This window comes from Orcinus orca, chromosome 5, assembly GCF_937001465.1.
Source record: "Orcinus orca chromosome 5, mOrcOrc1.1, whole genome shotgun sequence".
Taxonomy (NCBI): domain Eukaryota; kingdom Metazoa; phylum Chordata; class Mammalia; order Artiodactyla; family Delphinidae; genus Orcinus; species Orcinus orca.
This window is the reverse complement of record NC_064563.1, coordinates 29,410,939-29,426,289: the sequence shown is the minus strand read 5'-3', so window position 1 is coordinate 29,426,289 and position 15,351 is coordinate 29,410,939. Positions and strand designations below refer to the sequence as shown.

Here is a 15,351-nt window from a genome sequence, read left to right as displayed (position 1 = left end):
GTCTGTGTTTGCATTACTGTCTTATTGCTTTGGTTTTAGAAAGCTTCACCTCTGAGGATTCACTCCCGGGTTAGTGTGGAATCTCGCATCAGACTGAAGTAGGTTTGGGTCTCACCTCCACTTTCTCGCTGTAGGACTTTGAGTATGTTGCTGACCCTTTCAGAACCTCTGTTTCCTCAGCTGTGAAATGAGGCCAAACTCACCTACTTCTCAGAGTTGCTGAGCTGACTAGATATTGTATACCTGGCACACATAGTAGGTGATCAGTGAAAGCTGGTATTATTTTATTTTACTTCCTTGACGCTCCTGGTTCAAGTTGGCCCTACTTTGAATGCCAGCTGGAACTCTGAACTCTGGTGTGCAAATGATTATCTTTAACGCCAAATGCATCGTCCTCACAGACCTCCACTCCGCCTGTGTTGGGTGGGAGGCCATTGCTTCCTTTTGTTGCCTGCCTGAGGGTTACCCTGGTGTGCCCAGCCTTGGACCTGACGACTGCCCCTGGCAGCATGTTCTCTGTGTCCTCAGCAGCCCCTGGTCTCCAACAATACCAACCAGAAGGCCACTGTGGCAGAAGCAGAGTCAGCCACATCGTGGTCCCACCCGTAGATCACTGGTTTTGAAGATGGCCATGAGCATGGCTTCAGAGTTCAACAGAATAGGGCTCCACCACTTGCTTATTTGTTGTGCGACTGTGGTTAACTTAGCCTCTCTGAGCCTCAGTTTACTCATCTGTAAAATGAGGACGACATAAGAGCATGCTTGCCAAGGGGCACGTGAGCTGCTGCTGGACCACATCAAATGGCATCGTGACCGAGGCCCTCCCCCATCATGGGGAAAGGGCAAGTGAAATCAGTTATCAAGTGCCCTAAAAGCATGAAAGCTGGCCCAGATTTTTTAAAAAATTAGAGTAAAAATAAAAAACCTAATAAGGAGAAAAAGAACACTCACTAAGCCCTACAGTGACTTGACTTCATAGTGACATATGTCACTGTCACCATGACGTAGATTCACTGCTGAGTCCACCAAGAGGACACTAAATGGAGCAAAGGGTGGGGTGGATTTCTACAATGCTTCTAGAATCACCTAACTTGACAATTTTAACCAGATTTTCAATCTTAAAAAAAAATGCTTTTGGTAATTTTAGGAAAACATTAGTAATTAAACAAATTTTCGAATGAAGCCCACCCCAAATACTGACAAAAAGTCTTAATCAGCTATCTCATAAAACAGTGTTGACTATATCAGTGGGTTCTCAACCTTGGCTGCACAAAATAAATCATTTGGGGGCCTTTAAAAGTACCCATGCCTAGACCCTGCCCCAGAAAAATCCAAATCTCAGGTAGGGGAGGGTGAGCGTTTAGAAATAGCTTCCCAGGTGATTCCTACAGCCAGGACTGAGACCACTGGTTTGGACTCATCCCGGCGCTAAGCATAGGGATGATTCACACACTTGGTGACTCAGGCTGTGGATCTCAACCCTGGCCTCACATTAGAATCACCAGGGAGCTCTTAAAAATCCTAAGGCCCCGTCCTAGACCAATGCCATCTCAGTCTCTGGGGTAAGACTCAGGCTTCCGTACTTTTGAAAGCTCCCTAGGTGATTCAAGTTGCAGCCGGGGCTGAGAAGCACTTGTCTAAAGGGTACAGTTAAAAAAAAGAAAAAGAATGTGTCCTGTAAAATCTTAGGTCTGCATTTTGCAGCAGGTTATTAATTACGTGGTACTGCAGTCAAATCCTACTTACCTGTGAATGGCTTATCTGTTACGAGGAGACATTATGGGCCCGTTAGGGATGCAGGGAAGGTAGCTAACATTATTAAGCACCTACTATAAACCAGGTGTTTTCCTCCATCATCTCACGTAGTTCATACAGTATCCCAGTGAAGTAGGTGGTGTCATCCCCATCTTAGTAGGTGAGGAATTGAGGCTCAGAGAGGCTAACTCATTTACACCAAGTCATTTCGATAGTAAATTTGCCTCCAAGATCTGGGCCCGAGGCCACACTGCCCCGCGCAGGGTGGAAAAGGAGAGCGTCTCTTTGTTTCTGACTACATATTAAAGCTAAATGATTTGTTGGGTTCTCTGATTTGTTTCTACTCCCCTCTGTTAGCCTAGATAAATGAGAGCTGACTACACTGTTTATTCGAAAAGGGTGATCTAGGTGTAAATTTATTACTTAAGTTAAAAAAAAAAAGAGAAGCATATATCTAACAATTATTTCATATTTGCTCTCCTTCAACTTGACAACAGATTTTGCAGTAGCACTGTAACTGCTGAATGCTTCTAGCTGGTTCTTTCCCCAGTAAAGGGTAAGTAATAAGAACCAGGATGTGGAAACTAAATGTTTACCTTTGCTTAAAAAGGCAAACATTTTTCTCCCAAGTGACTTTGAACATTAGTAAAAAATAAAAACCAATCCAAATTATGGACAGGGCTGTCAATCATTCATCCTGGTCCCTTGTGTCTCCTATTCTCTGACAGTCCTAGTGCTTCCACATAGATCAAGACACAGCCCACAGTTTGCAATCCCTTCCAGCAGAGCCGGCTGTCATTAGTGACAGGCAGGCCCACCTCACAATCCCCTCTGACAGGCAGGACAAGTGGGACTTCTTGCTTCTCTAGCAATCTCCCAGGAAAGCTTCCCAGACAAAAGTCAGAGACCCACTGTCCTAAGATACAGGGCTTTTAAACGGCTGCATTACTTATGCTGAATGCTAATAGCAGTTCTAAAAGAAAAAAAAAATCCTGTGTAATTATTTCTAGATTCATAGTTTTTTCTTAAAGTCTAGATTTATAGAACCTAGGATTTGTACACTCGGAAAAGATGACCTATTATGTAGATGCAGTTTTCAACCTAGTCAGTGATGACAATAATAAAGGGTCTCACTTACTGAGTGTGATTATGTGGTTCCGGGTCAGAAAAGTGATTTACATTTTCACATAATGCTCATTGGGTTATGCTGTCCCCGTTTTGCAAGTAAGAAATGTGTCCCAGAGAAATGTCATGTGCCTAATGTCACACAGCTACTGAGTGGCGGCCCTGGAGCCGAGATGCTACAACCCTCTGAAACAAGACGGGGCTTTCCCACAAAGTGTATCCTGAAGGGCAGTGATTTGTGATTTTTTCACTTAGGACCTCTCTGAGAATGTGAATCTGTTGGTCTCTCTCCCTCTAAGGAGAAACACTTGCAGGATTTGGGTGAGAGGGGCTGACTGAAGCCCCACTCAACACTCCATCCCTGCCTGTCACCCTGTGGACTCTGCAGACGTGACCGTGGCCCCTGCTCATCCCAAGGGCATATGCCCACCGTTACCTCAGCACCTTGACTGTCTCCATCCACTGCACCTGCTCACTCTCCCAGGGGTCCACCTGGATCCAGTCGGACGTCTGCAGGGCCAGCCGGGCCATGGCCACCCGGTGCCGGGCAGCCACGAGGTCCTTCTTTCCGTAGTTGTCATTGACAGGAGAGATGATACCCCCGATCACCTGGTACCTGCCTAGGCAGCAGAGAGCAGTGGTGTTGCTGGTACAGGACTTTGTCACCTGGCAGCTGGAATTCAGGCAGGTGCTAAAAATCTTGGGGTCTCGTCCTGAGTGGGATCAGACCCTAGCATTCTCTGCTGGGCGGGCCAGCTCCCTTGGGCCAGGTAAAGGTGCTACCTCAGGAACCACGTGCCTCTCCTCCAGAGGCTTCTACACCCTGGAGTAGCTGAGAGCATGCCGTGAGGGTGGAGCTGAGGCAAGGCTCCCAGATAGCAATGTGGACGGTTAGGGTCAGAATATGTTGGAGGAACACGATGACTCCCCCTGCCTGGGACTTACAGGGGCACTACTGTCCTCTAATCATGTTTGGGACAACAGTTACACATGGTTTCTTAGCTCAAGTAGGGGATTTTGTGGATCAAAGAGGAAAGCGTGACATTTAGCCTGAACCAGGTGGGTGGGTGACGGGATGTAGGCTCACTGCACAGGCCCACCATTGGCTTTGGAGGACTCTGCTGTTAAGGGAATGGGAAGGCCTACTTTGGAAAAGATGTAAGCTGTCTTATGAGAGATGTTGCATGGCTCGGTGACTGAAGAATGGGGCATTATAGGTTTAGAGCTGCAGTGAATTGTAGAAGCTACAGAGAACCACCATGGAAAGAGTATGAATGGGTCTCAGAGAGACTGTGGCTGGGACTTGGGTGAAGCTCTAGTTCTATCACTCACTAGGATGTCTTAGGCAAATTACCAAGCTATTTGCAAAAATAAAACACGTAGCCATTTGAACTTCAGTTTTCCTACCTGTAAAATGGGATAATGCCTGCTTGGCAGGACCTTGTGGTAAGGACGAAATTAGATAATGTTTATGAGGGGAGATAATATTTTGACTTCGTATATGATACATTTAAAAAAACTGTGTTATAAAATATCATATGCGTATTAAAGGGCATAGAGTTTGACAAAGAGTTATAAAGTATATCCTGTTCTAATCCTCACCTAGGTTAAGGAACAGAAGTTCCCTATCACAGCCTCCACACTCTGATAGAAGCTCATCACTATTCTTACTTTTATAATACTAATTCTCTTGCTTTCCTTTATAGCTTTACCATGTATTTATGCATCCTTAAAAAACACAGGTTGATTTTGCCTGCTTTTGAAACTTTTAAATATGGAGTCATACTCAATGTATTCTTTCATTAAGCCTTTTTCACTTTGATAAAATTCATGTAGTCCGGGGCTTCCCTGGTGGTGCAGTGGTTGAGAATCTGCCTGCTAATGCAGGGGACACGGGTTGGAGCCCTGGTCTGGGAGGATCCCACATGCCACGGAGCAACTAGGCCCGTGAGCCACAACTACTGAGCCTGCGTGTCTGGAGCCTGTGTTCCTCAACAAGAGAGGCCATGATAGTGAGAGGCCCGCGTAACACGATGAAGAGTGGCCCCCGCTTGCCACAACTAGAGAAACCCTCGCACAGAAACGAAGACCCAACACCACCCTAAAAACCCTCGCACAGAAACGAAGACCCAACACCACCCTAAATAAATAAATTAATTAATTAAGAAAAAAAGAAGAGTAAATCCTATTTAATAAAATTCATGTAGTCCCACCAGTTTTATTGCTGCATAATATTCTTTTGCATGATTACATACCAAAGAATTGATCTATCTTACTGTTGATGGATTTGGTTTGATTCTGGCCTTAGACAGTTACCAACAATGCTGCTATGAAAATGCTTGCGCAAGTCTCCCTGTGTGCACAAGCATATCTTTCTTAGGATATGTATCTACGAGTGGAACTGCTAAGTCATTGGGTAGATGTATTTGCAGCTTTACTAGATAATGCTAAAAAATTTTCTAAAATGGTTATAGATATTTACTCTCCAACCAGCGGTGTATGAGCGTTCACTTGCTTCACACCATCGAGCAAATAACCATACAGGGTTATTGTCAGGATTTTCCCATCTGATAGATGTGTAGTTATATCTCATTATGGTTTTTTTTTTTTTTTTTTTTTTTTGCTGTGCGTGGGCCTCTCACTGTTGTGGCCTCTCCCGTTGCGGAGCACAGGCTCCGGACGCGCAGGCTCAGCGGCCATGGCTCACGGGCCCAGCCGCTCCGCGACATGTGGGATCTTCCCGGACCGGGGCACGAACCCTTGTCCCCTGCATCGGCAGGCGGACCCCCAACCACTGCGCCACCAGGGAAGCCCCTCATTATGGTTTTAATGTTCCTTTTCCTGCTTACCGATGAGCCTGAGCATTTTTTCATATATATTATTAGATTTTTTAGCTTAATTTTTTTTTTTTTTTTTTTTTTGCGGTACGCGGGCCTCTCACTGCTGTGGCCTCTCTCCCCTTGCGGAGCACAGGCTCCGGACGCGCAGGCTCAGCGGCCATGGCTCACGGGCCCAGCCGCTCCGCGGCATGTGGGATCTTCCCAGACCGGGGCACGAACCCGCGTCCCCTGCATCGGCAGGCGGACTCTCAACCACTGCGCCACCAGGGAAGCCCTTGAGCTTAATTTTTTCGTGAAGTGCCTGTTCAAATCTTTTGCCCATATTTTCTGTTGTCTGCCTTTTTATCATTGATTTGTAAAGTTCTTCATCTATTCCGAGTATTAGCCCTTTGCTTGTTGGTTATATGTGTCATAAATACCTTCTCTCACTTGACGGCTTGTCTTATCCTTTTTATGGAATCCTGTGAAAACAAACGTTCTTAATTTTTATGTAGTTGGGTTGTTAGTTTTTCTCCTTTATGGCTAGTGCATTTTGTGTTATGAGGACTTTTCCTAATTATCTCATAAAAGCTCTATAGTTTTGTTTTGCACATTTGTGTCTCTGTGCATGATGTGTATCCTATTACATTATTTTCCATTTGGATAGTCAATTATTCCAGCATCATTTACCAAAAAGACCTCTTCTGCCCCGCTGCTGTGCATTGTCACCTGTGTGGAACTCCTAGTGTCCATCTGTGCATGGGCCTGTTTCTCCGCTCTCTATTCTGTTATGTGGCTGTATTTGCCATCCTTGTACAACGTCACACTGCCTTGTTTAATAGAGCTTTAGTCCACATCTTGATATCTGGTTAAGTAAATCCTCCCGCCTGTTCTTCAAGAGTGTCTTCGCAATTCTTGACTTTTTGCATTTTCCACATAAATTTTAGAAAGCAGTTGTCAAGTTCCACAAAGATGTAACAGCTCCCCAGCCCCCCAAAAACCCTGCTGAAATTTGATAGGAATTGAATCAAATCTATAATTCAATTTAGGGAGAACTGACATTTTTACAATAATGAGTCTTCCAATCCACGAGCATGGTATATCTTTCCATTTGTTTAGGTTTTCTTAAATGTTTCTAAATAAAATTTTACAATTTTTCTTGTAGCGCACTTAACACATCTTTTGTAAGATTTATTCCTAGATTCTTGATCTTTTTGATGTCACTATAAATGGCATTTTTAAAGTACTGTTTTTCCTGCTGTTGATATGTAGAAATATAATTGATTTAGGTATCTTGAATGTGTATCTAGTAAATTTGCTAAACTCTCTCATTAATTCTAATAGTTCATCTGCAGAATCTTTTGAATCTTCTATGTCCAAAATAATACCATCTGAAAATACTGACAATTTTGCTGTTTCATTTCCAATCCTTTTACATTTTATTTTTCTTGTTGCATTGTTTAAGACCTCTAGAATACTGCTGTATAGAGATGGTGTTAGCAGGCATCCTTGTGTTATTCCCACTATCAGAGGAAAAACTTTCAAGTTTCATTATTACGTATGATGTTTGCTGCAAGTTTTCTGTAGATATCCTTTTTCAGTTGTGGCAGAGACCATGCCATGTGTTCATTAAGCCATTTTTATTTTTCCTCTTTCTGGGCATATAGGAAGCTAATATTTCTGTTCCTCTTGAAATTAGGTTGTGTTTTTGTGATTTGAATGAGTTATAGTCATTTGGATGTGGGTGGAAGTGATGTATGCCCCATGTAGACCTGGCCATAAAAACTCTTACATGATGCTCTAGCTCTTCATAGTAAATCTGAAAGCTGTGATTAGGATAGAAAAGCATATGGGGACTACCAGGATACCTGAGACACAGCTTGGAAGGGAACTGCCCTGTAGATCTTCTGAACCTACAAAGGATTTATCTGATGAGAGAGAAACTTTATTTAATGTGTTAAGCTCCTCAACTTGGCGGATTTGTTACTGCAACTTAGCCTGGTCTATCCTAACAAATACGTTGTTTTATTTTATTTATTATTATTTTTTTTGTGGTACGCGGGCCTCTCACTGTTGTGGCCTCTCCCGCTGCGCAGCACAGGCTCCGGACACGCAGGATCCAGATGCGCAGGCTCAGAGGCCATGGCTCAGGGGCCCAGCCACCCCGCGGCACGCGGGATCCTCCCGGACCGGGGCACGAACCCGTGTCCCCTGCATCGGCAGGCGGACTCTCAATCACTGTGCCACCAGGGAAGCCCCAAATATGTTATTTTAAAAGAGACATTTAATATCCAAAATATATAAAGAACACATACAACTCAACAATAAAAAAAAGCAATTTGAAAATGGGCAGAGGAGCTGATGGACATTTTTCCAAAGAAGACATACAGATGACCAACAGGCACATGAAAAGATGCTCAACATCACTAAACATCATGGAAATGCACATCAAAACCACAATGAGATATCACCTCACACCTGTTAGAATGGCTATTATCAAAAAAGACAAGAAATATGTGTTGGTGAGGATGTGGAGAAAAGGGAACTTTCTTGCATTGTTGGTAGGAATGTAAATTGGTGCAGCCACTGCAGAAGACAGTATGGAGAGTCCTCAAAAAATTAAGAATAGAACTACCATACAATCCAGCTATCCCACTTCTGTATATTTTTCCAAAGAATACAAAAATACTAATCTGAAAATATATACATACTCCTATGTTCCCTGCAGCATTATTTACAATAGCCAAGACATGGAAGCAACCTAAGCACCCATCAACAGATGAATGGATAAAGGAGTTGTGGTGTGTGTGTGTGTGTATATATATATATATATATATATATATATATATATATATATATATGCATATATATATATACACACACACACACGCACACATACATACACAATGGAATACTACTCAGCCAGAAAAAAGATAAAAAACTTGCCATTTGTTAGAACATGGATGGACCTTGAGGGTATTAGGCTAAGTGAAATAAGTCAGATGAAGAAAGACAAATACTGTATAATTTCACTCATATGTGGAATATAAAAAACTAATAAACTAAAAAAAACCAAATAACGAACAAAGCAAACCAAACAAAAACCAACACAAACCCATAGATATAAAGAACAGAGTAGTGGTTACCAGAGGGGGAGGGGTGGAGGGAGGGTGAAATGGGTAAAGGAGATGAGTCTCCTTTACCATACATGTCTCCCGTATGGTGACAGACGGAAACTAAATCTTTGATGGTGAGCACTTTGAGGGTATACAAAAGTAGAAATATTGTACACGTGAAACTTACATAATGTTATATATAAATGTTACCTTTATAAAATAAAAAAGAGACATTCCCAGCTAGTCAGTTTGAGCTTTTGTCGTAAATGAATTCTCTGAAACTCTTGAAATGACTGTGTGATATTTCTCCTTTAGTCAGTTAATACAGTGCATTGCATTGATTAACCTTCTAATCTTTATCATTGCATTCCTGAGATAAACTCGGTTTGGTCAAGATATATTATCTTTTTAATGTGTTGATGGATTCACTCTGCTAATATATTTTTAGGGAGCAAGAGAAGTCTATAATTTTATTTTCTCTTAATGTTCTAATCAGGTTTTGGTATCAAGGTCATGCTAGCCTCATAAAAAGTGTTGGGAGTCCCCTCCTTTTCCTATGCTCTGAAATAGCTTGTGTAGGATTGAAAAAACATTTTTTCTGTTAAGTGTTTTCTAGAACCCATCAGTGAAGTCTTCATGAGGCTGGAGTCTAATTTGTGTGAAATTTTTTGACTAATGATTTAATTTCTTTAATGGTTGTAAAATGATTCAGATTTTTATTTCTTCATTATAATTTTTGGCAACTTGCATTTTTTCTAGGATTCTTTTCATTATATCTACATTTTGAAATGTACTGGCATAAGGTTGTTTCCAATATTCTCTTATCTGTTTAGTTGTTGACACCATCTGTAGGGATGTTCTTTTCATTTCTAATGTTGGTTGTGTTTCCATTCTTTTTCCTTGCTCAATCTTGCTAGAGGTTTGTACTCTTATTAGTCTTTTCAAAGAACCAACTTTTGGCTTTATTGCTCTTCTCTACTGAATGTTTGTTTTCTATTTCATCAATCTCTGTTCTATTTTTATTAATTCTATCCTCCTCCTTTCTTGGTGCTATTTTGCTCTTCTTTTTCTAACTCCTGGTGATGGATACTCAGCTAATTTGCCATTTATCTTATTTTCTAATAAACACAGTTCTGGCTATAAAAATTTCCTCTAAGCATGACTTTACTTGCATTTACTTTTTGATATGTAGTGTTTTCATGATCATTCAGTTCAAAATACTTGCTAATTTTTATTATTATGACTTTTTGATCCATGAACTATTTAGAAGTGTTTTTCCTAATTACCCAACATATTGAGATTTTTGGTAATCTTTTTGTTACTGATTTCTAGCTTAGTTCACTGTAGTCAGAGAACATACTCTATTGATTTCAATCTCTTGAAATATGTTGATACTTGCTTTATGTCCTAGGATATGATCAGTTTTGGTAAATGTTCCATGTGTACTTAAAAAAATGTGTATTCTATGATTGTTGGGTGCAATGTTCTGTCCATTTACTTAATATTGTTAATTGTTTTGTTTAAATCTATGTTCTTACTGATTTTTTTGTCTGCCTGTGTATTACTTATTGAGAGGCATGTTAAAATCTCCCACTATGATTGTGAAATTTTCTATTTTTCTTTTTAGTTCTTTCAACTTTTGTTTCATATATTTTAATGTTATTAAAATATAAAGTTCCTATATATTTATGATTCTTACATATCTGTGAATCAAGTCTCTTTCTCTCTAGTAATAGTTTTTACTTAAAGTCTATATGCCTGATAGTACTATAGTCTCAACAGTTTTATTTTGATTAGTATATGCACATCATATATTTTTCACCCTTTTACTTTCAATCTTTCTATACTTTTGTTTTAGGAAAGTCTTTTGTAAATAGCCTAAAGCTGGATTAAAAAATTTGGGGGGTCAAATTTGACAGTTATTGACTCTTAATTGGAATGTTAAGTTCACTTACATTTAACGTGAATGCTAACAGATTTAAGTTTAAAGCTACCAACTTATAGAGTATTTTCTTTCTTCCCACACAAATCTATGTTATTTTTTCCTCTTGTCCTGCCTGTGTTTGGGCTTTATTTCATTTTTTTTTTCTCTCGGATTGGAATTATATATAGTCTCACATCCAAAGTAAATGAAGACCTTTCCCCTCTTCCTCAACAACATGGGGACTAGAGAGCTCTGTCCATGCTAGTCTTGTACATATTTTAAGACTATTGTTTCCCCTAACCCTATTAGACCTTATCATTCTGTTTTATACAACCAATGCTGACTTAAATTTACCCATGTATTTGCCATTTTCTTTGCACTCCATTTCTCTTTGCATATCAGACATGCTTTCCAGGAATCACTCTCCTTCTGACAGAATATATCCCATAGAATTTCCTTAAGTTAGTGACTTCATGCTTGAAAGACATTTTCAAGATATTACCCTCACGCTTTTATTAGACATGGAAAATTCTTAGTTATTATCTCCTCAGAAAATGCCTCTGCCCCTGTACTCTGCCCTCTTCTTCTAGCTCTCTGATTGTGTATATATAGCCACCATGTCGCCTACCCTTTCTTCTGAAATTAAAAACAAATCTTTTTCTCTCTCTCCTCCACTCTTCATAATTTCATTTGATCTATATTCCAGTTCACTAAGTTTGTATTTTTCTATCTATAGTCTGATTCCAAATTATTCACTGAAATTTTTTTTAAAGTCTTTTAATCTAAAAACATGTAAATATCTCCATTTGTCTAGGTCTTCTTTGATTTCTTTCTCAGTATTTTTGAAAATTATATAAATATTTTGTTGATTTGTACCTAAGTATTTCATTTTATTTAGAGCAATTGTAAATGGTATTATGTTTTTAATTTTGGTTCACATGTTTGTTATTAATATACATAAACAAGACTGATTTTTGTTTGTTGATTTTTATCTCACTTATTCTAAGAGATCTAAAAAAACCAAATTCCTTGGCATTGTGTACATAGACAACCATATCACATGCAAATAGAGAAAGTTTTATTTCTTCTTTTCCTACATGTATGCCTTTTATTTCTTTTTTTAATTTATTTTTTTATACAGCAGGTTCTTATTAGTCATCCATTTTATACACATCAGTGTATACATGTCAATCCCAACCTCCCAATTCATCACACCACCACCCCCAACCTCCTGCTGCTTTCCCCACCTTGGTGTCCATAGGTTTTTTCTCTACTTCTCTGTCTCAAATTCTGCTCTGCAAACCAGTTCATCTGTACCATTTTCTAGGTTCCACATATATGCGTTAATATACGATATTTGTTTTTCTCTTTCTGACTTCACTCTGTACGACAATCTCTAGATGCATCCACGTCTCTACAAATGACCCAATTTCGTTCCTTTTCATGGTTGAGTAATATTCCATTGTATATATGTACCACATCTTCTTTATCCATTCATCTGTCGATGGGCACTTAGGTTGCTTCCACGACCTGGCTATTTTAAATACTGCTGCAATGAACATCGGGGTGCATGTGTCTTTTTCAATTATGGTTTTCTCTGGGTATATGCCCAGTAGTGGGATTGCTGGGTCATATGGTAATTCTATTTTTCGTTTTTTAAGGAACCTCCATACTGTTCTCCATAGTGGTTGTATCCATTTACATTCCCACCAACAGTGCAAGAGGGTTCCCTTTTCTCCACACCCTCTCCAGTATTTGTTTTTTGTAGATTTTCTGATGATGCCCATTTTAACTGGTGTGAGGTGATACCTCATTGTAGGTTTGATTTGCATTTCTCTAATAATTAGTGATGTTGAGCAGCATTTCATGTCTTTTTGGCCATCTGTATGTCTTTGGAGAAATGTCTATTTAGGTCTTCTGCCCATTTTTGGATTGGGTTGTTTGTTTTTTTTAATATTGAGCTGCATGAGCTGTTTATATATTTTGGAGATTAATCCTTTAATGATTTGCTTGCAAATATTTTCATCCATTCTGAGGGTTGCCTTTTCATCTTGTTTATGGTTTCCTTTGCTGTGCAAAAGCTTTTAAGTTTCATTAGGTCCCATTTATTTATTTTTGTTTCCATTTCTCTAGGAGGTGGATCAAAAAAGATCTTGCTGTGATTTATGTCATAGAGTGTTCTGCCTATGTTTTCCTCTAAGAGTTTTATAGTGTCTGGTCTTTAATCCATTTTGAGTTTATTTTTGTGTATGGTGTTAGGGAGTGTTCTAATTTTATTCTTTTACATGTAGCTGTCCAGTTTTCCCAGCACCACTTAATTGAAGAGACTGTCTTTTCTCCATTGTATATCCTTGCCTTCTTTGTCATAGATTAGTTGACCATAGGTGTGTGGGTTTACCTCTGGGCTTTCGATCCTGTTCCATTGATCTATATCTCTGCTTTTGTGTCAGTACCATATTGTCTTGATTACTGTAGCTTTGTAGTATAGTCTGAAGTCAGGGAGTCTGATTCCTCCAGCTCTGTTTTTTTTTCCTCAAGGCTGCTTTGGCTATTCAGGGTCTTTTGTGTCTCCATGCAAATTTTAAGATTTTTTGTTCTAGTTCTGTAAAAAATGCCATTGGTAATTTGATAGGGATTGCACTGAATCTGTAGATTGCTTTGGGTAGTATAGCCATTTTCACAATATTGATTCTTCCAGTCCAAGACAATGGTATATCTCTCCATCTGTTGGTGTCATCTTTAATTTCTTTCATCAGTGTCTTATAGTTTTTGGCATACAGGTCTTTTGTCTCCCTAGGTAGGTTTATTCCTAGGTATTTTATTCTTTTTGTTGCAATGGTAAATGGGAGTGTTTCTTTAATTTCTCTTTCAGATTTTTCATCACTAGTGTATAGGAATGCAAGAGATTTCTGTGCATTAATTTTGTATCATGCAACTTTACCAAATTCATTGATTAGTTCTAGCAGTTTTCTGGTGGCATCTTTAGTATTCTCTATGTATAGTATCATGTCATCTGCAAACAGTGACAGTTTTACTTCTTTTCCAATTTGGATTCTTTTTATTTCTTTTTCTTCTCTGATTGCCATTGCTAGGACTTCCAAATCTATGTTGAATAATAGTGGTGAGAGTGGACATCCTTGTCTTTTTCCTGATCTTAGAGGAAACGCTTTAAGTTTTTCACCATTGAGAACAATGTTTGCTGTGGGTTTGTCGTATATGGCCTTTTTTAAAAAAATTTTTCTTGCTGTACACGGGCCTCACTTCTGTGGCCTCTCCCATTGTGGAGTACAGGCTCCGGACGTGCAGGCTCAGCGGCCATGGCTCACGGGCCCAGCTGCTCCGCAGCATGTGGGATCCTCCTGGACCGGGGCACGAACCCACATCCCCTGCATCAGCAGGAGGACTCTCAACCACTGTGCCACCAATGAAGCCCAGTATATGGCCTTTTTTATGTTGAAGTCGTTTCCCTCTATGCCCACTTTCTGGTGACTTTTTTTTTTTTTATCATAAATGGGTGTTGAATTTTGTCAAAAGCTTTTTCTGAATCTATTGAGATGATCATATGGTTTTTATTCTTCAATTTGTTAATATGGTGTATCACATTGATTGATTTGTGTACATTGAAGAATCCTTGCATCTCTGGGATAAATCCCACTTGATCATGGTATATGATCCTTTTAATGTGTTGTGGGATTCAGTTTGCTAGTATTTTGTTAGGATTTTTGCATCTATATTCATCAGTGATATTAGTCTGTAATTTTCTTTTTTTGTGGCATCTTTGTCTGGTTTTGGTATCAGGGTGATGGTGGCCTCATAGAATGAGTTTGTGAGTGTTCCTTCCTCTGCAATTTTTTGGAAGAGTTTGAGAAGGATGGGTGTTAGCTTTTCTCTAAATGTTGGATAGAATTCACCTGTGAAGCCATCTGGTCCTGGAATTTTGTTTGTTGGAAGATTTTTAAACACAGTTTCAATTTCATTACTTGTGCTTTGTCTGTTCTTATCTTCTATTTCTTCCTGGTTCAGTCTTGGATGGTTATACCTTTCTAAGAATTTGCCCATTTCTTCCAGGTTGTCCATTTTATTGGCATAGAGTTACTTGTAGTAGTCACTTAGGATACTTTGTATTTCTGTGGTGTCTGTTGTAACTTCTCCTGTTTCATTTCTAATTTTATTGATTTGAGTCCTCGCTCTCTTTTTCTTGATGAGTCTGGCTAATGGTTTATCAATTTTGTTTATCTTCTCAAAGAACCAGCTTTTAGTTTTATTGATCTTTGCTATTGTTTTCTCTGTTTCTATTTCATTTATTTCTGCTCTGATATTGATGATTTCTTTTCTTCTGCTAACTTTGGGTTTTGTTTGTTCTTCCTTCACTAGTTCCTTTAGGTGTAAGGTTAGATTGTTTATTTGAGAATTTTCTTATTTCTTTAGGTAGGGTTGTATAGCTATAAACTTCCCTCTTAGAACTGCTTTTGTTGCATCCCATAGGTTTTGGATCGTTGTGTTTTCATTGTCATTTGTCTCTAGGTATTTTTTGATCTCCTCTTTGATTTCTTCAGTGATATCTTGGTTATTTAGTAACGTATTGTTTAGCCTCCATGTGTTTGTGTTTTTT

The 15,351-nt window shown here is 39.4% G+C and overlaps 1 protein-coding gene across 4 annotated transcripts in view; it reads right to left on the bottom strand.

The window, feature by feature from the left end:
- NMNAT3 (nicotinamide nucleotide adenylyltransferase 3) overlaps positions 1-15,351 on the bottom strand; it is a 115,932-nt gene that overhangs the window by 9,309 nt on the left and 91,272 nt on the right. For all 4 annotated transcript variants that reach the window (XM_049710103.1, XM_033404125.2, XM_033404124.2 and 1 more), the window contains exon 3: positions 3,317-3,500. In XM_049710103.1, the coding sequence (XP_049566060.1) occupies positions 3,317-3,500 (184 nt within the window). The remainder of the gene's footprint in view (positions 1-3,316; positions 3,501-15,351) is intronic.